The sequence below is a fragment of the Cynocephalus volans genome, chromosome 7 (assembly GCF_027409185.1).
Source record: "Cynocephalus volans isolate mCynVol1 chromosome 7, mCynVol1.pri, whole genome shotgun sequence".
Classification (NCBI taxonomy): domain Eukaryota; kingdom Metazoa; phylum Chordata; class Mammalia; order Dermoptera; family Cynocephalidae; genus Cynocephalus; species Cynocephalus volans.
In genome coordinates, this window is record NC_084466.1 from 142898593 (window position 1) to 142922678 (window position 24086).

The 24086-nt window shown below is 38.8% G+C and overlaps 1 protein-coding gene across 6 annotated transcripts in view; it reads left to right on the top strand.

Annotated features, from left to right (window-relative positions):
- Positions 1-24086, top strand: part of VTI1A (vesicle transport through interaction with t-SNAREs 1A) — a 354592-nt gene that overhangs the window by 255922 nt on the left and 74584 nt on the right. The window contains exon 9 of one of the 6 annotated variants that reach the window (XM_063102244.1): positions 2813-2892. The exons of the other annotated variants lie outside the window; for them this stretch is intronic. Within the exon in view, the coding sequence (XP_062958314.1) occupies positions 2813-2892 (80 nt within the window). The remainder of the gene's footprint in view (positions 1-2812; positions 2893-24086) is intronic. 6 annotated transcript variants of the gene reach the window in all.

A 24086-nucleotide genomic window follows, 5' to 3' on the forward strand; every position in this document is an offset into this window, starting at 1 on the left:
TCCCTGCCATGCAACATCAAAACCCAGACCTGTGTTGTCACCCCAGAAACAGACCAGCAGCCCAACAGCATTGCTTTAAAGCAGTGGAAGCTTTCTTCATGTCCTCAAGGCAGCATTTATCCTGTTGTTCTCACTTGCTTAAATCAGCTTCAGGGTATGTTATTTTTGTTATTTTTTTTTTTTTATAGTTTTCTTATACAAAAAAGTGGTGAGTTTGTTGAACTACTTGTAATTAAAAAGTAGAACCTAAACATTTAAAAACTATTACTGTCATATTTACTATTGAATATCTTGAAAAATAAGAAAGGTATAAAGAAAAAAATAAAACTCTGGTTAAGCCTTATTCCCCACTGAACCATTGTTAACAATTTCTATACTTATTTTACATATAAATAGTTGAATGTTTTATTGGCATTTAAGTTTTAGAAATCTGTCTGTGATTTACTGTTAATTTTTTTGTTATTGTCCTAAATGGGCAGATGATGTATTTTAATATAAAGAATAGAGAATCTGCCAGAATTATTTATTTGAGATTAGCTATAAACTATAAAAGTCTGTTTGGTTCACATAATTCCCTTTAGGTTTTTGCTACCCTCAGCTGTGAAACATCAAACCAGAGTTAGCAGCTGCAGTCCTGGTTGTATTTTATTAAGTATATGGCCAACTTTTTCACCCCATTCCCAGTGAAGTTTATTTAGGTAAAAAGTTGATAACATTCTTCACCCCAAGGAAAGCAGGGTTGTTTTTTTTTTTTCCCCTCTTCTGTTAGACAGTTCTATTCTGATAACATTCAAGAAGCTAAACATGAAGAGTCATTACTTCTCTCTTGTATAAACGGGTCCATCCTCCGACTGTGCTAGCCATTTTGTAGAGTATGTAATCTGATGTGTAAAGTAGAATAATTCTGTGGTGTGTGTGTAGGGTATGTACATTACTATGGGTTTGTTGAAATACAAAATAATCCTTAAACTTTTGCATTTTGAAAAAGGCTGGACCTCCATCATGCACTGATGTGCAGTATTCATAATTTATATGTGGACATATTTATTTAAGTGGAGTAACAGGTCTATGTAAACAAGTTACATTGATTACAAGAGCTAATGTAAGCTTGGGAATATTTGTGTTAATACTTCAGTTTTTTCAAGTAAGGCTCTGCGTGTTCCTTACATAGAAGACTGTTTCCTAAAGGGGGTAAAAGTGGAAACACTCATCTCTAATGTTTTATACCGTGCCAACTACATCTTTGACAAGATTCTTTGCTTTTTTAATTCTTTTTATTAGAGCTATTTCTAAAGGGATGTGTCTGCATACTAATTGAAGCATTAAGCAGTATTTTTGACAGAAGAGAGTCACCAAATATTCCAAGTAAGAACTGAAGAAACTTTTGCGTGACATGTATATTTCAAGTATTTCTACCATTCAGCAATCTAGTTTCTGATGAGCAAAGGCATCAATAAATGCTACACATACTTGTGCAAAAATGGAATTATTGTAGATGCTTCCATTTTGTAGCCATTCCCACTTAGCAGTTTTCTGTGAGCATTTCCCCTTGATATTAAGTAGTCTCCTAAAAGGATGTTTAATAGCTACACAATTGACCTAAGAATGCAAAGAGCAGTTCTTAGTGTATGGGTAGAAATCCCAGAGTTAGCAAGTTAACATTGTCCCCACGGTCACCAGTTGTTTCCTAACTCTTGGGCTTGCCCCCCCCCCCCCAAATTTCTATAGTAAGTCTTCCTAGGGCTTAGCCTGGGGCAGGGGTGGTTAGAGGTACCTCTGTGCACCCACGTCCTGCCCTCCTGATTAAATCACAGTCTCTCCAGCACATATTCTCTTTTATCTCACTCACCGTTCTCCTCTTGAATCCATGATTACTGTCTGCCTCCATTTATTTTTGTCACCATTTCTTCCCAGTCATTGGTTCCCTTTTTTGTGCCCCTTCTTTTGTCAGTGTCTGCTTGTTTTGCTGACAAACACCTCAGGAAAGGGACAAAGTTGTACCTGTATATTTTTATAGATAAAGATTGTGTAGAGGAAGACTTTTGACCTAGTTCTCAGTGCCGCTAACAGTGTCTGTCTCCAGAAGGAACTATCCCCCAGTATCTTGGGTTGGCCTCTGCTGGTGCCCAGCTCCCTCTGTAGTGTGGCCTCTACCTCCCTCCCCAGCCACCTGCCCCTCTCTTCACCTGCATCCCAACCAGTCCAAACTCCTCCCTACTCCGCAGAAGTGCCTCTTGCTCCTATCTTGCTCGTGCCATTCCTCTGTCTGTACATTTACCTTCTCCTCTGCCCCATCAGAATCCTACCCATCTTCCCGTTTCATGTCTTCATGCTGCATCCTCAAGGAAAGGAGAGATCCCATTTTCAAGGTCCCTACAACAAGAGGGACTCCATGTTGCATTGATTATATGCTCCTGTTGGACATATCTAGTATGCCTTATATTTTAGTTATCTCAGTACCTACCTCATTCACTCTACTACATGGTAAGCTCCTTGAGAGCAAGGAGTGTATCTCTCATACTTGAATCTTGAAAAGCACTTGACATAGTTGCAAACACACAGAGGTGCTCAGTAAACATTGGCCCATGAGAATTTCTAAACCTCTGATTTGAAACCATTAATTCTCTCTCAGTTAATGTCTTTAAATTTTATTTTTTTAGTGATATTGCAGAGTAAGTTTGGAAATTATAGGGGTTTATATAAAAGCATGGAATGACCTAACTTGGTTATGTTTTTACAAGCAGTGTCCAAAGAGAGGCCAATTCCAAGTTGGGGTTTACTCTGACCTGATGTTGCCATATTTTTTTTCCAGACCAGTAACAGAACTTACCTTGGAGAGCCCTGAGTCATATGCCTTAGTTCTGATTTCCAGCATCTTCCTCAGCTCTGTCGGTCAGTCTGCACTGTTGTTCTTTTGTGTGTGTGTATGTGCATGAGAACCTTGGCTTTTGGATAATATTACATTGCAAATCAAATTCTGCCTCAAAAGAACTTTGCTTCCACAATTTTATGCATCTCTGTACAGGTTACAGAATGTCACAATTTAGTAGGGCCAATTATTAGATTTTCATTTAATGGGCAATTTTAATGTTCCCAGAGAATCTGAATAGTAATAGCATTTTAAACTGCTGCATTCCATTTAAACACTCGCAGCCACTTCTCTCTTTGAGCACACCTAGTTATATTTTGGGGTATCATTTAAATTCAGGCTCTCGATCTGTAGAAAAATCAATAAGCTAATGAATAGCTTCATTTTTTAAAGTTTTCAAATATTTTATCCTAATTATAAGGCATATCTAGTGACACTAATTTGATAAAATCCCAAATCATCAGATTGTGCAGAATAGCCCTTACCCAGGAGTAATTTAGAGCATTTTTCAGTTTAACAAATGTACTGTTTGCAAGACCAGATCATGGCTTTGCTTAATGTGGGGAAAAACTTCCTACTGTTAAGGTTTGGGGACCTTGTCAGGGTAGGTCAAACTTCATGCTTTTCATTCACAGTTGTGTTTGTTTAGTGTGTTTCATTTAGCCTATTAAATAAAAAGCGTTCCTACTACTAATAACCACCCTTAGCATTTGTATAACAAATTCTTATTGGTAAATTACCCCCACATGCACTGTCCCCAGGCCAGTGAGCTTCAAGGCTACTCTCTGGCCATACAATGAGTAAATGACAAAGCCAGCACTGGAAGCAGAGCTGGCCAAGTCCAAGACCAGTGACTTTCCACACAAAACTGGTGTACGTTCATATAAACCACCTCAAATCCTATGGGGAACACTGAGGAGAATAAACCAACAAAGTGATTGTTGTGTGAGTCATTTACTTTATGCTCTGTGGTCGATAGCTCATAGACTGTGTCCTCTGGGACAACAACAGAAATTAGCTCTCTAACCAGATCCAGGCTACAGTGGGAGATATCCACAAAGCAGGCATCATCTCAGTATTTCTCACACCCCGGTTGCCTTTGTGTGGTTTTCTATTTTAATCCTTGTCCCACTTATCCTAATCAATTCTCTGTCCATTCTCCAGCTGAAGACACCTGACACTTTCATAGTCTCAGGGAAGTAGGATTCATTTACAGCATTGCTTGATGAAGCCTCGCAGCTGCCCAGTAAAATAAGCCTGTGGTAGACATCTCTTGCCCCTCACTGTGACTCCTTCAGTGTTTGAGTGAGTGACCAAATTAGTAATAAAACCTAGATCTCCTTGCTCCCAGTTTGCATTTCTGTTCATGATCTATATATACACCGATCTACCTTCTTCAGATACATCCTGCCTAGGGGTCTTCATTCTTCTCAGCCTCCCTCCCAGCAGAAAGTGTAGGTGTCACATTGTAGTGGGCTGGCCAGACAGTAACCTAAAATTTACTCTTGCAAATATCCTTTTATTGGACCAGGACAGAAGGAAATTGGAGGCCTCACATGTATTTTCAGTAAAAGCCTGTGACTGTAGAATTATGAAAATCAAAATCTCCCTGGAAATACTCGTCTTCCTAATGATTTGTTCCTCTGCTGAACCCACAGTAGGACTTAATAACTCTCTGGGGACTAAACGATATAACCCAGCTAAGTGATATAAATGATGACATATATATGAATGATATAAATCCAGCTAAATGTTTACTCCAGAGGGGAAGAAAGGGAAAAGAATAGAATGAGTGTGGAGATATGAAACTAAGTAGAGAGGCATTTCCCTTCCTAAAGAAGCTGTGCTTATGTGCAGCACATACTATATTAAGAAAAATCGTGCATTAGGACAGACTTGCCCACCCTAATTTTCCACTTGCACTTCACTTTCCACCACTCCCTCTCCTAAACATGTGAACTGATTTCCTTCTGTTGCCAGTGGAGACTGGTGCAGGTTCAAGGGATTTTAATTACATAACATCCCATTGTGCTATATACAGATTTAATAGATTCTGACTGTCAGGATGTGCCCTCCCATTGTTGTTTCTAAATATGAGGTGGCAAATGTCGAACACCTTTAAAACTGAATGGAGCAAAAGCTACTGTAAATGTGGGGAGATCTCTAAACCCAACCCCAGAATGCTGGAGACACGTTCCACTGACTTCCTGTCTCCTGATTCCTGTTGGGTCTCCAGTTCCTGATAGAAGACCCCTGTCCTAGCTTTAGGGAGCCCCTTTCTGTGTTTCCATGTTTACTGAGACTGCCTGGAATGGCCCCCACTGCCTATCCCATTGTGAACCTCTTAGATTTGAGACTGGCCCATGTGAAAAACCCTTCCCTCCCTAGTTCTTGTCTCTCTCTGACCACTACACTGCATGCACCAGCCCAGTAGACTACTAATACTCTCTTACAGAACTATTATTCATTACTTAACCGTCTTAGGAATTTAGAAGCCAGGACTTTACTTCCCAGTTTCAGAACTGAAGAATCTTGCATATGGTTTCACAATGATAATCATCATTATCATCCTGATTATGGCTGTCATTTTAATTGCCATTTATTTTAAGAGCACTTAAATGCTATGTGCTCTGTAATCATTATCTCATTTAATTTCATTTATGCCTGAGAGCAATCCTGTAAGGGAGGCATTATTATTTTCCTTTACAGATGAGGAAACTGAGGCTTAGAAAAGTTCAGTAATTTGCTCAAAGTCACACAATTACCAAGTCTGCAAGCCAGGATTGCAGCTACTTCCATCCATCAGCCATAAGGGCACAGCCCTTCTGGTCTGACTCCTGATACCAGCTGGGTTCTCATCATGCAGTCAGCCTCCAAGAACATAAGTAACTATCTGCAGTCAAAGGGAAAAGTCTGCTTCAGAATCAGACTATGCTTTCATTAATATGTTTCATTTAGATTATCAATGATGTTTTTGGTCGATAACTTAAGAATCAGATTTTTAAGACAAACTTGAAGGAGCATATTTACCAGCTCTTCTCATCTTAAATAAGGGGACAATGCTGCCATGGCTTTAAACAACCCGTGATTACATGCCAAGATTGGCATATGGAATAATTTCCTTATGGCACATGGAGATTACTATACTAGACCACAGGGAAGATGGCAAAGAGGTCTTTGGTGCTTGTCCCTTCCTTCCATTTTTCCCCTCCCCAGCACTTTTGGTCACCTTCTGGCATTCTAAATCTCCCTGCTGTAACCCCATCCAGGCTAGTCTGTTCCAGACATACATTCCCCAGTGAAAACTCTTAGCCCATAAGAGACAGTAATCTCCACTATTGGGGAAGCAGTCTGAAGAACGTAAATCACACTCAGACTTAACCTGAGGGCATAACTGAGTTTTATAAGAAGAGTAGAAATAGGCACAGGTAATATTATGAACTCTCTGGACCCTTTGCCTCTGCTTAGAAAGGTCCACTCTTTCCAATGCTCATCACTTGATGCCTTTCCCCTGGTTTATTTTTCTTTATAGTATGTATCACTACCAGAATTATATACTTGTTGATATATTGTCATCTCTTCCTGCAGAATATAAGCTCCATGAGAGCAGGAACTTTGTTTTCCTCACTGCTGTAAATCCAGCATCTGTGAGAGGAGTTGGCACATAGTAGGTGCTTAATAAGTATCAAATAAAATAATCAACCTCTTGTCATACCTCTTCTGAGCTGGGTAGATTTTTCTTTAACCCAGCTTTTTTCCCCAAAAGAACAAATTTAAGTAGCCATCAAACCCATAATTTTACTGATATTATTGTTTGGGATGAGGAGAATTTTTTCTTCAAAAGACCAATTTAAAGTTGACATAAAGAAAACTGTTAAGTAAATACCAGGTCAGGTGGGTGTTAAGGTACAGTAGAGTCAGGAAAATGGTATCTGAGTGTCTGGAAAACACTGTTCTATCAGAAAACACTGAACTATCAAAATCCACCATTATATTAGTGAATAACCTTCAAGTGAGTAAAAAAGTCATAGTGGTCTACACAGTTCATCTTGAAATAATTATGAGCCAACCTTTTCAATTACTCATGATGTGCACTGTGTTCATGGTTCTCTTAGTATTATCTTTTATATGCATAAAATTAAAACCAAAATTTATCCGCATATTAGTTCAAATATTTTCTCCTTTAAGTTGTACCCATGATTTTGAAGTCAGGGTTAAACCACAGGCTTATGTTTTCTTATAATTATTTTTTTAATATTTGGGTCCCATCATACCTGGTAATTTGGCATGTAATTATGGGGAGGTAGGCTTGAGAATACTCAAGAACGAATTGTACCATATTATTAAATTCTCCCTAATCGTACAAAAAAAAATTTAAAAATTTTCCTTAATTTTAGTATCTCCTGAATCTTCAAGCAAAAATTAGGAAGATAACAATAATGAATAATTTAAAAATTAAAAAAGGAGTGGGAGAAGAGAGATAATCCCAAGTAAACCAAATTAGCCTACCTATTATTATAATTGTTTTTAAAATCACAGAGTTTTATATTTTAAAAAATTTGTTTTTGTCATGCTGGGTTTGAGGGATCTTTTTAAAAATTTTTGTAAATGAAGTTATAAAATTAAGATGAGTTTCTTTGGAAGCTTCTTCATTGGAGGGATAAGGCAGCTAGATAGGTGGGAGGACAATAAATAGGGTAGAAACCCTCTTGTTAATAAAAATACTGTTTTTCTTGTGTTGAAAAAAAAAAAAAAGACATCTCATGCTTTCCATCAAGAACTGGAATCAGTGAGCCTGTGTACTTCCTTTTCCCTGCCAGATATTTGTTCCTGGCTTGAACACACTTTATGATATTTATTTGATGACACACACCTGCTGGGTAGATGAAAAGCAACTGCTCCTGAGAATGACCTACTTCAAGGGCACAGTAAGCCTCTGAGGACTTTGGCAGGTTATCCTTAAATTATTTGAGTGCATCTTGATATCACCTGTTGAATATATCTAAGACTAGTGTGTTTGCAGACTCTTTGGAGGCACAGTTGCTAACCCCAGGGAAGAGATTTCAGAGTAAGTAACTACTCTGTAAGGGTACTGAGACTGGGGAGACATCGCTTTAGCCAATGTACTCTAAGCAGATAGAGTCCTGTTCTCGGCACTTGGAATGTTAATCAGCCTAGGAACTGGCCAGCTTGGAGTGGACCATCTAGAAAGGGAGCTAATAAGAAAATAAATAGCTATGGTCCAAGGTAGAAGAGATGTGACCAAGGTAGAAGGTATGGAAGGCAAGGGTCTAAGGTGATGGAAAGTACCATGAAAGAATTCTGATGAAGAGTTCTCCTGGAAGTTTACAGGACAAAGACAGATTTCCAGTTGAGATGGGGGAAGAGCAAGAGACATTTGAAATGCATGAAGACACAGTCGCTAATTCATTCTTTGAAGCCAACTTGTCTTAAAATGTTCATTTCTACTCCACAAACATTTATTGAGCATCAGCTATTGCAACATGGCAGGCCTTAGGTAATAAAGTCAAAAATATAAATAATTTACGTCTACCTCCCAACATATACAGTCTAGTGATAAACATACCTAAGCAAATTTTATTATATATATAAATATAACAATACGTATATGTCCACACGGATTTCTCAGCCAAGTTGGGCTTCCTGCAGTTAGTGATGCCTGGCATGAGTTCTGGAGAATAAGTGTGTGTTTGCCAAAGAAGAGAGAACAGGAACATGGAGGCATTAAAACAGTATGTTGTGCTAAGGAACTAGACTGTTCAGTTTTACTCCAGGTGAGATGGGAACCAGTGGTTGAGCCAGTGAGTGCCTTACAGGGTCTGTAGCTGCCCCACCATCTCGAGCCCCTCACCTCCTCCACTGCCAGAGCCACCCCGAGCAAACTTGTGATCAGAGTCAGAGGACTAGGCTTGCTCACAAATGCAGCTTCCTCACAACTTCCCATGCAACTCTTGCTGCCCTAAGCTGCCCCATATGGAAGATGTAGGGATTCCACTGAGGGAATGTTGGCTCTCTGCTGAGAAGTTATGAGTGCTGAATCATGACTAAATTGGGATACTAGACATTGATTTACAGGAAGTCTTTATCCATTACTTTTATTTGCACATCTAGAGGTCATGGTTTGAAAGATTTGGCTGCAAATGCCACATGCCCTCTACATCGTTTGTGATAGGAGTCTCCATTCAATTTTCTTTTCCTCCTCTTCCCATTATCTGTTACTGTGCACAAATCACCCCAAGATGCAGTGGCTTTAAACAGCAATTCTTATCTCTCACAATTTCAGTGGGTCAGGGATTCAGGACAGCTTGGCTGGGTGTTCTGGCTCTGGTCTCTTGTGAGGTTGCCTTCAGACAGAGACTGGAGCTGAAACAGTGTTGGGGACACAGGATCTGGAAGCAGCTGGGGATCAGCTGGGCATCCCTCTCTCTCTTCATTAGTCAAAAGGCCCTTTCATGTGGTCTTTCTGCATGAGCAAGTTTGGGAGCCCATACAGCATGGCAGCCTCGGACTTGGCAGCTCAGGTCTCCAGAGGTGAGTTTTCCAAAAGCAAGACTAGTCAAGCTCTGTGGCCTTTTTAACCCAGTCTAGGAAGTCACACACAGTGCCACCTCTGCTGCATTCTGTTCATCAAAACAGTCACAAGGGCCTGCCAGGTTTCTAGCAGGTGGGACGTAGACTCCACCTCTTGATGCAGGGGTGGCAAGGTTGTAGATCAGTAGGATGGGAAATATTATTGCCACCAATTTGGGGAAGTACAGTCTGCTACATCCCCTAAGAACATTACCTCCGCTCACATAATCCTTTAAGTTACCTAAATATTAATTCTCATTATGGTGTTGTCCATGACTTTCTCTTTTCCCCTCCCACACCACAATCCAAGGCTATAGTGCACACACACACACACACAAACCACAAAACTGCCATTGTCTGAATAAGAGTCAGTCACCCACATGTGCACTGTCCCCATCGAGGTGTACACAATTTATAAGCATGTATCTTGCCCTATTTTCAAGGAGGCTACACTTCGATCAGGCATTGTTAAAACCAAGTATTGCTCAGATCTTCCACTGAGAGGCCTGTTTTTATCTAACCACAGCAAATTAGAGACTCACAAGTGAGTGATTTCAAATCGCTCCTTTTTATTTGCCCTGCACTTGGTGGATTGATGATGCTCACCTAACAAGGTTGGTCAGTAACATTTTATGGAGTGCTTGATGTGTCAGGGAGTGAAAGAAGAGAAAGTAAAAGAAAGGCCCAGACTCGGGCTCAAGGAACTTTAAAAACTGAATCATTTGTATGTTCTTGGTAAAAACTCTTTCTGATTTACGATTAAACTATTGATGTAAATTTTACATTTTTTTAGTAAGTACTATTGCAAATGTGCTGTCTTTAATGAGGACTTCAATTCTAGTTTTTATACATAGTGAACAGAAGTTGAGTTCTTCAAATATTTTCTGTTGGATGTATATGTTATGTAAGCACTGCATTGGAAGATTTTTCCCCCTTGGATATCCTAGAAAAGAATATAGCCCTGTTTTTAAATCCCTTCCAGTTCAAGAGTTATCCAAAAGAACAGTGTTGACCAACGTGTTGAATGCACAAGTAATAATAATGCTGCCCTTTCATAAAGCTAAGTAATCAGGAATAATGTTGAAAATAAGATGATAGTCATTTATTTACTCTATTTGGCATTGTTAGTACTAATAATGAATTTCAACACAGTATAATTTCTAGATAATGCTTTTGTGACTTTTATGCAGGTTATTGTTATTTAAATGAACAGTCGACTGCACTGTAATGAAGAAATGCATGCTTTTCCCAACTCAGTTATCAACCAGGATTCTAGGAAAATGAGAATTTGTGTCTGCCTTCATTCACAGAGCAAACTGGAGGTCACTGTTTTCAATATGAACCATTTTTAGCTTTTCAACAGTGAATAATTAGGAGCTGCTGCTTCTGAAATTACCTGTATTTATTGTAGAGAAGGAAAGACTTTTATCTTTCACGATGAAATACATTTTCTCACTCAAACTTTGTCATTCTCTTTTTAAATGTCATTTTACACTACCGTGTCAATCCTAGGTAGTGAAATAAAGGAAATATAGTTGTGTTCTGCAATAGCCTTGTTTATTCACTTTTGCTTCCTCAAATTTCAACTCCTCCTTGAAAAATGATCCAAATCCAAAAAAATAAGTTAAAAGCAATTGCATGTAGAAAGTAATTATCCATATAAAATGCTATTATACAATCACACGTGTTCTTTGCACTTTGATTTAAATTGAATAGATCCTTCCACATATTGTACTCATGTATTCATATTCGATTCTGTACCCCACAAATATATATAATCAATAAAAAAGTAAAAACAAAATTTAATAAATTGAATAGATCCTTGATCCTTATGTTTTAAAGATTATGTGCTTCAATTCAGTTTTTTAAAAGCTTTACTGAGATATAATTTACATATCATATAACTCACCCATTTGAAGTGTACAGCTCAGTGGGTCATAGTATATTCACTGAGTTGTACAATCATAGCTACAATCAATTTTAGAACATTTTCATCACCTCAAAGAGAAATCTGGTGCCCATTAGCAGTCACTCCCCATTTCCCACCAGCCCCTGACACCACTAACCTACTTTCTGTTTTTGTTGATTTGCCTATTCTGGACATTTCATATATTTGAAACCATACAATTTGTGGTCTTTTATGTCTGGCTACTCTCAGTTAACATAAAGTCTTCAAGGTTCATTCATGTTGTAGCATGTATCAGTACTTCATATCTTTTTATTGATAAATATTCCGTTGTATGGATATACAGATTTTATTTGTCCATTTATCAATTGATGAACATTAGGGTTGTTTCTACTTTTTAAATATTATGAGTGATACTGTTATGAACAGTTACATACAAGTTTTTGTGTGGGCGTATGTTGTCATTTCTCCTTGCTATATACCTAGGAATGGAATTGCTGGGTCATATGTAACTGTGTTTGGCTTTTAAAGAGCTGAAAAGCTGTTTTCTAAAGTGGCTGCACTGTCTTACATCCCACCAGCAATGTACCAGGATTCCAATTTCTTTACATCTTTGTCAACACTTGTTATTGTCTGTCTTTTTGATTACAGTTATCCCAGTGGGTGTGGGGAACTATTTCCTTGTGGTTTTCATTTTCATTTCCCTCATGGCTAATGATATTGAACATCTTTTCATGTGCTTATTGGTCATATTATTTCTTCTTTGGAGAAATATCTGTTTCTATTGAGTTTTTGAAAATTGTGTTACCTCACCTCAGGAATGTGATTAGCAGAACTAAGTAACATATACAAGGGTACTGCAAAAAGTTCATGGAAATAGTCTTATTATTTTTTAATTTTATTTTTCCTTAACTTTTTGAAGTACCCTCATATCTTCCTAAAGGGAGTAATTTTCAAACAAATTTACAAATTGAAGACACTGTTTTTACAATGATAGTATTTTTGGATTATATAATAACAGTTGTTCTCAGGAAGCAATTTACTTTAAAACTTTTTTTCAATTTGGTTAGCCATATGATTATTAGTGGTCCCAGAATCATACCTGGAAAAAGATTTAAAGATCAACTTGTCTAATTAACTCATTTTACAGGTTAAAAGGGTTTAAGAGGTGAAATATATGTGGGTCATATAGAGAAATAATGATAGAGTTGGAACTCTATCTAGGTGGAGTCCTGGTTTCTGAAATCCTCTGTTTGCTTTAGAGAAAATATAGCACTTTTCAAAAGGGTTCTCGCTGATTAAAACAAAAAAAGTAATAGTGAAAATGCCCTTCAATTGAGTCAACAACATCTACTCTTGAGTACTTAATACATGTTACTGTACTTTATACTCACAGCAGCACATATAAGATTGATATTATTATTTCCTCCTTTCAGTGCAGGGAAACTGAGATTAGCTGACTAGTTCGGTGAACGGCACCTACGTAGCGAATGACAGATTCTAAACTGGCCCTTCTGATTCCAAGTCCATTGTTCTCTTTGTTTCGTCTGGTCTGTCAGATGACTAAAAGACAGCATCAGCACGTTGTTACCCATGCCGTCTTGTCAAGACTTCTATTTCTAATTTACTACATCACTGAGACAAGTAACCAACAGGTGGCATTATGGAGCACTCCTTTGCCATCATCGATGTAGTTACTCAGCAGCACTGATATACCTAACTTTGGAAGTAGATTATATGCTTCAATTGACAGGAGAATTGTTCAAGTATAAAAATATTGTTCTCTAGGGGCCGGCCTGTGGCTCACTCAGGAGGGTGCGGTGCTGATAACACCAGGGCCACGGGTTCGGATCCCATATAGAGGTGGCTGGTTCGCTCACTGGCTGAGCGTGGTGCTGACAACACCAAGTCTAGGGTTAAGATCCCCTTACCAGTCATCTTTTTAAAAATATATATATATATTGTTCTCTAAATACAACTAATAAGAAAACTTAGGCATCTGACTTATACTCATAGTTTGATGCTATGAGTTTAATTTGATGCTCATAGTTATACAAGACATGTTTCTCTTGTCTTCATTTTTATGTATTTTTAATACTCGTGGTGAAACTAAGGCCTGGGGAGCTTTAGCTGCTACAGTCATGAGGCAGAGCTCCATCTCAAGCCTATATCAGCCCCTGTGTAGTCCTGTGTTTCCTCCAATGTACCATGCTCTGCCTTAATGATGTGCTGAAGGATACTCACTTGAAAGAAGAGGAGACTTCATACCATTATTCCAGACATCAGCAGAACTATGAACAAGTAGAAGTTACAGGCAGGCTAATTTTGAGCCTATATAAAGAAGATTTGATCTGCCCAACAATGAAATGTGTTGTCTTGTGAAGGAGTGAGGTCTCTTGTCATTGAACTGTTCAAGCTAGGGCTGAATGACCATCTGGGAGGATGTTCTAGGAGGGCTTTCTGCATTCTGGTAGGAGTGCGTGTGTATGTATATTAGTGGTGTCAAGAGACATTAGATGGCATTTAAGATCCCTTCCAACTATGAGATTGTAGACCTTTGTTCTTTTAGTTAAGAGAGCAAGATGGCTCAAAGGGTCCTCTGTATTCTTATTGAGGATAGAAACTAGCTCTGATAAACTCTTATCTGCACAGTTTAAGTTATGGGGTTTTCTGTTTAAAAGAGAGTAACCAAATTTATCAACTTGGATTACTGGTTTCCACACAGAACAGCTGTTCCCATCTGTGTTAATAGATGCTCTGCACAAGGGTTCCATATTCAAATAAGTTGGAATTTGAGCCTTCAGTATGCCATTGTCTCTTGTGACTATCCAAGAGGGAATGAAAATATGCACCAATTCCAAATTTATTTTTTATTTTTGCAAAGTGCTTCAGAGGTACATTTGTCTGTGTAAATCAGTGGTTCTCAGCTCTGGTTGCACATGAGAATCACCTGGGAAGCTTTTTTAAAATGCAGATGCCCAGGCCCCATCTCAGACCAAATAAATCAGAATCTGTAGGAGTGGGTTCCCAGTATCAGTCTTTTTTTTAACACCTCTCCTGCAGACTCCTGTTGAAATGAGGGTTATGGAGAGCTAGTCTAGTCTGTCTAGTCTGAGCATGAGCTCAGGCAAAATGCAGACATTTTCTTTTGCAATTCAGGTTGTCGTCTAGAATTCAAATTATCAATTCAGAGCCAGTGATCTTAAGTACAGTCAGAGGCAGTATCTCATAACGGTTCACACTGCTGCTCTCGAGCCAGACAGCCTGCCTTTGTCCACTTACCAGCTTTGTGTCTTCAGACAAGTTATTTCAATCTGTCTGTGCCTCAGGTTCATAATTTGTAAATGAAGATAATAATAACACTTATACCGTAAAGGCTAAGGGAAAGATACCCCCCCAAATTTTACATATTATGATATTACCATTATCATCATCATCATTGTTGTTGTTTTGTTGTTGTTGGCAGTAGCAGCAGTAGTGGCAGTAGTAGCAGTAGTAGTCCTGCTAGGGATTAGGAGCTAAGTATCTATTGAGAAAATGGACTGTCTGGTACAGGGTTACAAATAGGACCTGACCTTACTGAAAACTAAGAACCCTTAGCAACATTAGCAGGTGCTTCCTCAGATTCAGAACTTCACATTGGAGTGGAACGTTTTGCCTCAGATTTTCTGTAAGAAGCTGAGGCTTCAACCAGGTAGCCTGCAGTTCCATCCAGCACTTAATTCTACCTTAAGATCAGGCCACGGCTCTGTGAGCTGGGGACCTGGACTGAGGCTGTGGTGCTTGGTTTCTGTTTAATGAGTGGTACGGGCGCACGCTACATTTGGCAGGCTGTCCTCCTGAATCTTTCGGACAATCTCAATTTAAAATGGCCCACATTGCTGAATGATCAGACCCATGGTTCAGAAGGCATGGTTGCTATTGAATGGGAAGCTATGGCGTTGTATGCCGGTGTCCTGGGCTAATTGCACAAAAAGTAAATACAATGTGAATATGTGGGATAGCCTCAGAGAAAAATTAAAGAGCACAAACAGGAATAGTTTCAATTTAGTTTTCATTTGATGAAGGAATAATTTGTTGTTTTGTTTGTTCATCTTTGGGGCGGCCAGCCAATACAGGGATCCAAACCCTTGACATTGGTGTTATAACACTGCCCTCTAACCAACTGTGCTAACTGGCCAGGCCCTGATGAAGGAATAATTTGAAGTTACTGCAGTCACTGAGAGTACAGTAGCAAGAGTCTGATTCTCTGGGGTTTGGGGCAAGTGTGGACATTGCATGGACATTACAGGTTTTTTAGCACACAGATTTCATCAAGATAACCTTTAACTACAATTGTGGAAACTTGTGGAATATTCCTAGCAGGAGCTCAAAGGATTGTAAAGCTGAATAACATCTTTGTCTCAAGAACTTATATGAGAACTTTTTTTTCCTTTTTCTCCTACAAGCATTTTGTGGTTCACCATTGCAGACACTGCATATCTTTGTATCCCACACAGTCCCCATGTTAATAGTTGTTTGCTCGTTGTGGTCATTTAATTGAAAAAAGCTGGCATGGAGATATTACAGGTCCCAATAGGTCATTTTTGTATCAAGTGTGGTGTTATTGCCTTTGACCAAACCCCTTTCAAGACCAAATTTATTCTGTGCATTAATAACCTATAAGAGGATAAACAGCTGAAGAAAAGATGTGTGTGGCCTTTAAATATGCCAATTATCTACAATTCTGAAGGTTACTTGCCCTGGCATATTGCCAGCTGTACCTTATAGAATTCCAGATGGCATGGTTCTGTTGGTACTTGTTTTGGATCTGCCCTGGGAATGAGGTTAAAGAGGACACTAGATTATGGCTGGGATCCTCTTGCTTGCCTCTACCAGGATAGATTCTGGAATCCTCTGTCCCCTTCACCAAATCAGAAAGCTGCCCCAAACTCTTTTGGGGATTGTGGACTCAGCACACAAATTGCTCTTTCCCCATGAGTTCGCATGCACCTAGTAACCCCCTACTATGGAGGACAGTGAGATTGAATTCCTCTTGTGATCTGTGCACACCCAAGGGCAGGGGCAAGTGTGGACATGAACTGAAATACTAATAGATAACAGGTTGTGTTTCCATCAGCTTGCCTGTAATTCTTGCTTTATTTTCTGTAAGATTCCCTCTTTTTTTTTTAACTTTTATTACAGAAATTTACATGAACACTGACAAAAAGAAAATAGTGTAGTGAGCCCCAGTGTCTCCAACACTCAAACTCAATAGCTACCAGCATATAACCATTCTTATCTTATCTTACCCTCTCATTTTTCTTTTGTTTTGCTGGAGTATTTTAAACAAATCCCACATATCTGATTTTACCTGTAAATATTTCAGTATGTATCCCTAGTACATATAGCATAACTTTTAAAAAACTTAACCATGATACCCTTATCACACCCAACAGATTTAATAATAATTGTATACCTTGTCCAGTTAAATTTTCCCTAATTTTTTCAAAAATGTTCACAAAAAATTGGGCAGTTTAAATCAGGGTCCAAACAAGGCAGACTTATTGCATTTGGTCAATCTATTCCTGTGTCTTTTAATCTATTACAGATCCTCCTCCTGTTTTTATTGCATTTATTTGTTGAAGAAACCAGATTATTGTCCTGTAAAAATTTCCATGTTATATATTTGGCCTATCGCATCTTTATGGTGCTGTTTAATGTGTTCCTCTTTCCTCCATACTTCCTGTAAATTAGTAGATAGGTCTAAAGACTTGATGAGATGCAAGTCCAACTGTACTACATCAGAAGGCACATAATGTCTGTTTCTACTACTTTTATTGATGTTGAGATTGATTAGTGGGCTAACTTATAGTCAGTCTGATTCATCCATTATGAAGTTCTCTATCAACCCATTTAACCTAATAGTTTCAGTAACCATTGATGATCACTGCCTGTGTTCTAAGGGGTTACAAGATGGTGATTTTCACTTCTATCATTCTTTCTGCATTTATTCGCTGTTTTTCTTCTATACAGAAGAACTCATCATTATCAACTATTTGGTTACTCTGAAATACAGTGTATGTAAGAAAAACAGCATAAATGCCTTTCTATTTCTATTTATTTAATAATTTTCCAATCATTTAATTGCACCAGCAACCTTCAGAAGTGGCCAGTGAGTCTTGTTTGTTTGCTTTTGAATATCATTGTAAACATTTGGGTTTTCTTCTGTTTCATAGGTGTCAGTCTTTACTCTTTTCATTGCCCAAATATCCCTTTGATCAGATTCCCTTTTGTCACCTTTTATCATGATTCCACTAGTCTTTTCTGGCAGGATAAGATGCCCCTGGCTCTTGGCCCAAACCTGGAATCAACTCTTTCTACAAGGAATCCTGATTCCTTTCTAAAGGAAATAGTGTGTAAAAACCACAGTCTGGGCACTGGCATAGATTCTATCTTTAAATGGTTATGTTTATGTTGGAATGGGAACCTCATCTCCTTGGTATCTCGTGTTCCTGCTCTCTATGGGCATCTGGTTCCATCTGTATACTCCCTCCCCCACATGCTTATGATGGCCTCTGCTCCTTGTGATTCCACCTCTCATCAAACCAGACCCCACCTCCTCTGTCAACTCTTTCATCTTCTCTTCTAAGTTGAATGCCCCCACTTACCTCTGGGCTTCTAAAACACTGATGTGGGGAACACTTCTGTGATGCTGAAGGGGTACCTTTTTTCACACAGACTATTTTTATTCTTTTTATTTCTTGAAAGGAGTCAACCTCCTGTTGCTACTCAAGCCTTTGGTAGACGAATTTAGTTTCTTTCTTAACCTTGAACAACAGTGCTTTGAAACTATGGTAATGGTCATTGTCACCAGAGCTGGGGAGGCTTCAAAAAAGCAGCAGTCCCCTCAGGTGTGTGTGTTATCTAGGAAGCATGGGTGGTCGCATGTTGAAATTTTTAACTAGAGTCGCCAGGTAATGAAAAAGTGTTGAGGAGTTAGTTTATCTTAACCGGTTGGACCACATACTCATTTGAACACCTGATGAAAACTATGCAACTTCTCTCTAGAAAAATATACATACACAAAATTTTATAGATAATGTCATATGCTTTAAGGACCTTGAACTATTTTGGAATTTAATTTGTTTTCATAAATTAGATCCTGTTTAGCTTGTTGGAGATCACGGGATTTGGAGTTGGGTCTGGACAAGAAGGCACATAGCTAGAACCAAGGTGCAGTGTTAAATCACTCCTCTGAATACTCATTCTTTGATCTAGAGCTACTCATGATGCCAGTCCATGGACTATTTGCTGTCAGTCTATGACATCATAAGTGTAGAAATTGAGAGTAGGCATTAAAAAGCATATCAATTTGACATTGCCTCAACATCCACGCACATGGTCAGTGGACGTATCTCTTCGAACAGGGTACAAACCATTTGGATGCTGGTGAGTTCACGTGGTGAGTTGAATGTGGCAGGAGCCGCATAATAGTCATGTGAATAGGACCCCATCAGTCCTTAACAGGTTGGAAATTGAAAACCAAAGCAAAAACTGGTCCTTTATCTCAGACAGTCTGAGAAGCAACAGCAGGAAAACCCACACTGCCTTTGCTCAGCCTGCTACCATGTTGTTTTAGCCTGTCTTCCTCCACTGCATGCCTCTATAAAGCATACCTAGAACAAGGCATACAGTAGGCATTCAGTAAATCTCTGCTGAACCGAGAGAGAGCAAAGCAAAATTAGTCTCCAAAAGGAAAAGCCACACTCTTTCCCCGGTGATACCTGCAGGGAAAGAAAAAAAATTCTGATAATTCCTAGAAAGTTGAAGTTGCTCACACAAAGAAAGTGCAATAGGAAATAAATTGTAAGCAGTCAGTAACTTCACTGAAGATTCTCATAGAACATGAAATAAGTTGAGCAATATTCACTGTGGAAGTTGTGAGGCTTTGGGGACAGTTTGTATTTCAGTGTACACATTGTGTGAATTAACATGTCAGTAACAAATGCGATCCATTTTCAGGGCAGAAAAACTAGAGTGGTCTCAAGTAGAGTGATAGTAACAGTGGGAAGAAAATAATTTATTTAATCCTCAGAGTAAGATTTTGTAATTGAAAGGCAAAAACAATATGGCAGTGCATTCTCTGCCCAGGTTTTCCCTTCTTTAACCCCTTTGTGTCATCTCTTTCTGTCTTCCTGAGGATCCGGGATTAGTAAAATCCGTTCTTGGAAGAAATCCAAACTCATTCCTTTAAAAACTGAGCTTGTGAAAAGTCGCCTTTACCTCTCGAGACCTCTAGCAACCTGAGCATCAAAGGACCTAAGGAGGAGTTGAATCCACCCCCAGCTGAGTCCAGTCGGCATTCCCAGCATGTCGTGGTCCACTCAGTGTAGCCCTGACACAATGTGGCACATCTGTGCCACAACGGGCTGCTGGGGGGACAGTGTGAACTCAAAGTCACTGGCTGTCTCACTGAACAGAGAAAGGGATTGTACCTCAGGACAACTTCTCAGATTTTGTGGAGCCAGTCCCTGTATAAAAAGGTAGATTTCCTTTTTTTTGTCCTTCCTTCCTTTCTTCCTTCCTTCCTTCCTTTCTTCTTTCTTTCTCTTCCTTTCTTTTCCTTTCCTTTCCTTTCTTTCCCTATTTCCTTCTTTTTCTCAGTTGAGTAGAATCAGAAATATTATCTGCTGAAAGTAAGAGTAGAAAAGTTGAGAATGTCTCACACAGCTGGTGAAATCAGTAGGAGAGAGTGTGTCGGTATGTGTTTCAAGAGTGACAACTGTTTTATGTTTATCAACAACTATAAAGTGAACTAGAGATTTCTGGAAATAACTTTGCTTTTGAATGTCCCTTCTGAACAACGTAAGCTGTTTGCTCTATCTCATAAAAAGGAAGAAGAAAGCTGTCCTGCTTACCATGCACAGGATAGTAAGGGGATAAAGGAGCTGTCAACAGTATGTGGCCCAGAAAATGCTCAATAGCTCAAGTCTAATGTGACCTTTGTCTTTGCAAATAAAAAGACTGATAACCCCAGGTGTTACCACCACGTTTTTTCAACACATGCATCACAAACAGCCCAGCTTAATGACTATTTTCAAATACAAACAAATTTCCTGAAATGTTAGAAAAGAAATAGAATCATACCTGGAGGTAAGTAGGGGCTGCACTTATCCCGAGTGTTCTCCAAGAATATCTAACAAATATTCACTGGACAAATGCCCTGACTCCTATATGGGAGTTTTATGATTACTGATAGTAACATGATGATGGTAACCACTATATCTACCAGGCATGGGGCAAGCCACAATAGCCCTAAGAGATAAATGTTTTTTTATTCCATTTTATAAGTAAGGAAGCAATTGACTCAGAACATGTTCCTCTTAAGTGGCCAAGCTGGTCTCAGAAGCAGGTCTGTGTAACTTCTCAGCCTTAACAATCGTGATGCCCTTTAGTTTTTTTTATTTGGTTGGTTTTGTTTTTTTCTTAAAAGTTTTAAAAGAGAGACTCCTTTGCTCCTTGACTATAAGGGTTCCAAACCACCTTCTGCCCTAGAACTCACATGTGCCATCAGAGGATGGAATGGAAATTGGCCAGAGCACAATCACTGAAAGGTAATAATTAATGGAAAAGGTGTCACTTAAAGAGTTCAGTGACATGAAGTGTATGTTTCTCTTGCATTAACTTTTCTAACAGTCTTTAAATAATGTGCTGATATCAGCAGAGCCCAAAAAGAATGCAAACAGAACTGAACAATTTAAACCTCTGGGAAGAAAAATATGAAAATAAAGCTGTTTTCATAACCTTAATCAACTTTTAAACACTTCTTTTTCTGTGATGATAATTGTGATAGTTACCACTTATTGTGGGTCTTTTTGTGCCCATCACTGTGCCTACCTATAATTATCAACAATCCCAAAAGATAGGAATTGTTGTCTCAGTTTTATAGTTAAAGAAACTAAGACTTCATGAGGCTGAGAAGTTACAGTTCTGTGTAGAATCTTAGGAAGACTTTATCTCCATGAAAGTGAGCACATTCAAAATAGAGCACATTCAAAATATACAAGTAACAAGGAAAACAGCACATAATTGATGATCACTTCCATGGGATCTCTAACAAGTCACAAGCAGTAAAGGAATGGAACCTCCTGGTGTGCGGTCCATTGTCATTGGTGAGAACTTGCAGCAATTAAAATATAGTCAGGGGGCACTCCATTTTAAAATGAGTTGACACACTTGGTGTAACCTATAAAATGCTCTCTACAAAGACATGGAAAAGGGGACTTGTGTCTCTTCAGGGCCACAGTGGTATTGCCAAGGGTCCTATCTGCCTCCGATTCTGAGAATTCTTCCAACACTCTTTGTGGGTAGCAAACCTGTTACTCTCAGGAAAGTTCCATGGCCAAGAACTGGGCATACCCACCTCAGATCCAGGAGCCCCAACATCAGGACCTCTCTCCAGCAGCATCACCTGAGATGAGTTATTTAACTTCTTTGCACCCGAGTCTCACTGACTATAAAGAAGTCAAATTTCTTAGCAAGCCAGCCTTTAAATTATGCTGGCCTTTTATTTTATTTTTTCACTTTTTGGCAACTGGCTGATAACAGGGATCCAAGCCCTTTACCTTGGTGTTATCACTACCACAGTCAAACCACTCAGCTAATCGGCCAGCTCTGTGCTGGCCTTTTGTAGTTGAGCTGCTTAGAACACATGAACAATCTGGCTTATTTTAAAGGTGGTAATGGGCTTTTTAAGGGAGCAAGATTACAGCTGACAGCAAACCAGAGATTTCCTCCTTCTGTGACCCTTGTTTCTCTGCAACCTTAAAGACTTTACTAGAACTTGAGTTTTCTATTTCTACTTGTGAGAATGTGTCTCCTAGAGTTTATTGGTAATTCCTGATTTCAGCACACCTTCGTAAAGTGGAGTGAGGGCCCTGCCAATTGATAGTCACCTTGTGACTTGAACCTGTCAGTCCAAGAGAGTAACTGTGGGAGCCACCTTTACATTTATTTAGAGTGAGGGATGGTGCAGAGCCAGCATGCTGATGTGTCACTTCCTGCCAGTTCACTAACACATGGTGCCCCTTTGATAGATGACCTGTTGACACCCGCAGTTCATCTATTATCAGTCTCTGACACTGAGCGTTTCTTCTTCCTGTTTATTACAACTTGCACCCTTAGGGTTTGTTTTTTTGTTTTTTATTTTTGTTTTTAACCTCTTTCCCCATTTCCTCATTGTTCTTTCTTCCCTCTTTTCCTTCTTTCTCCATCTCTTCATGTTTTTTATTCTCTCCTCTTTTCTCTCTTTCTCTTTCTACTTTTCTTCTCAGCGTTTTACTAAACCACCATATGTCAATAAACCCAGTAAGTGACCATGAAAAGACCAATTCTGGCTGCAAAAATGGCAGCACAGCCTCAGCTTGAAAAAAACTTGGAGAAACAAACTTAAGTCATCAGAGGCTTAAGACGAAATCCTAGAAAGATGGGATTTGCTGTGAGATATACTTTACATTGAAAATTCTGCTATAACGAAGATTCTTTTTATTTTTTCTCCTTGATATAGTCTGAATAATTTATACCTAATGCCAACAAATTGTATATAATTAGTCTGGGTAGTGTATAATTTCCATTTGATTATACATATTAAAGTGATTAAGGAACTTCAGTTTTTCACTGGTAAATATCTGCCTTCTTTGTTCCATTCTGGGTCTGTAATGACTGTTTGTATAAGGGTAGGACTCGTTCAGAGCTGAAGTGAGCAGGGGTTGGAATGTGTTAACCAAGTTTGGTAGGCCGATGTCTGTGAATCTGGGAGATAACATGAAGTTAGCTGCATGTAGTGGGGAAAACTGAAGAGAGATTTACATCCATTCTCTTGGAACCATCATGTAATTTTAGATGACTTCCAATAAGAAAATGTGTAAAACAGTGTAGATGGGAAGGTGTATTTAAGGAGAATTATTCAATTAAGTATGTGATATCACCAATATTTTTCATATTACATAGAATAAAATGAAACTTTGGACGTTCAGTTTTTAATTAATGATGTCTTTTTGCTTTTGGTAGACTATTTCTGTGTGTTTATTCCACATATTTTATGGCAGTTTACTTTTTCCAGTTAGAGGATAGATTTCATCCTTTATCTTTGCAGGTAGCTGATCCAAGACATTTTTATGTAAATGGATTAATTAATTGTTAGCCTTCATTTGAAACTTAAAAAGAAAGTAATCCTTTTTAAGAGGCATTAGCTATTTTTTAAACCCACATGCAGTTCTTAAGCACCTTGTCACACAATTAGAAATTATTTGACAGCAGTAATCATAATAAAATGCATTACTCCTTACCAAATCACCTTTTTTTTCAAGGTAATTAAAAGAATCCATTCACTAGAAGGCTACAGCAGCCTCACTTGTAAAAAATCACATTTCTGAAACTTAACTGTAAATATTGACGAAACTTTTGAGCAAATGACATCACAAGTTAATTTATCTCTACAGCCTTTGTGGGAAGACATCTCGCTACAGAGATGTGCTGGATTCGAGGAAAGGCTGCCACGTCTGGCCTCCTTTGAGAGCCCTTAAGCCTCTCTGCCTTCCAGCCCTATGATTTATGCAAATCAGAAAGCTTTGGCGGTCTCCACTTGCTGGCCGGGCCAGCATAATCCACTTCCTTCATGTTCACGTGACCATGCAAATTTGAGCACTCCTGAATAGTCCCAAAGGGGCTGTGCCTCTC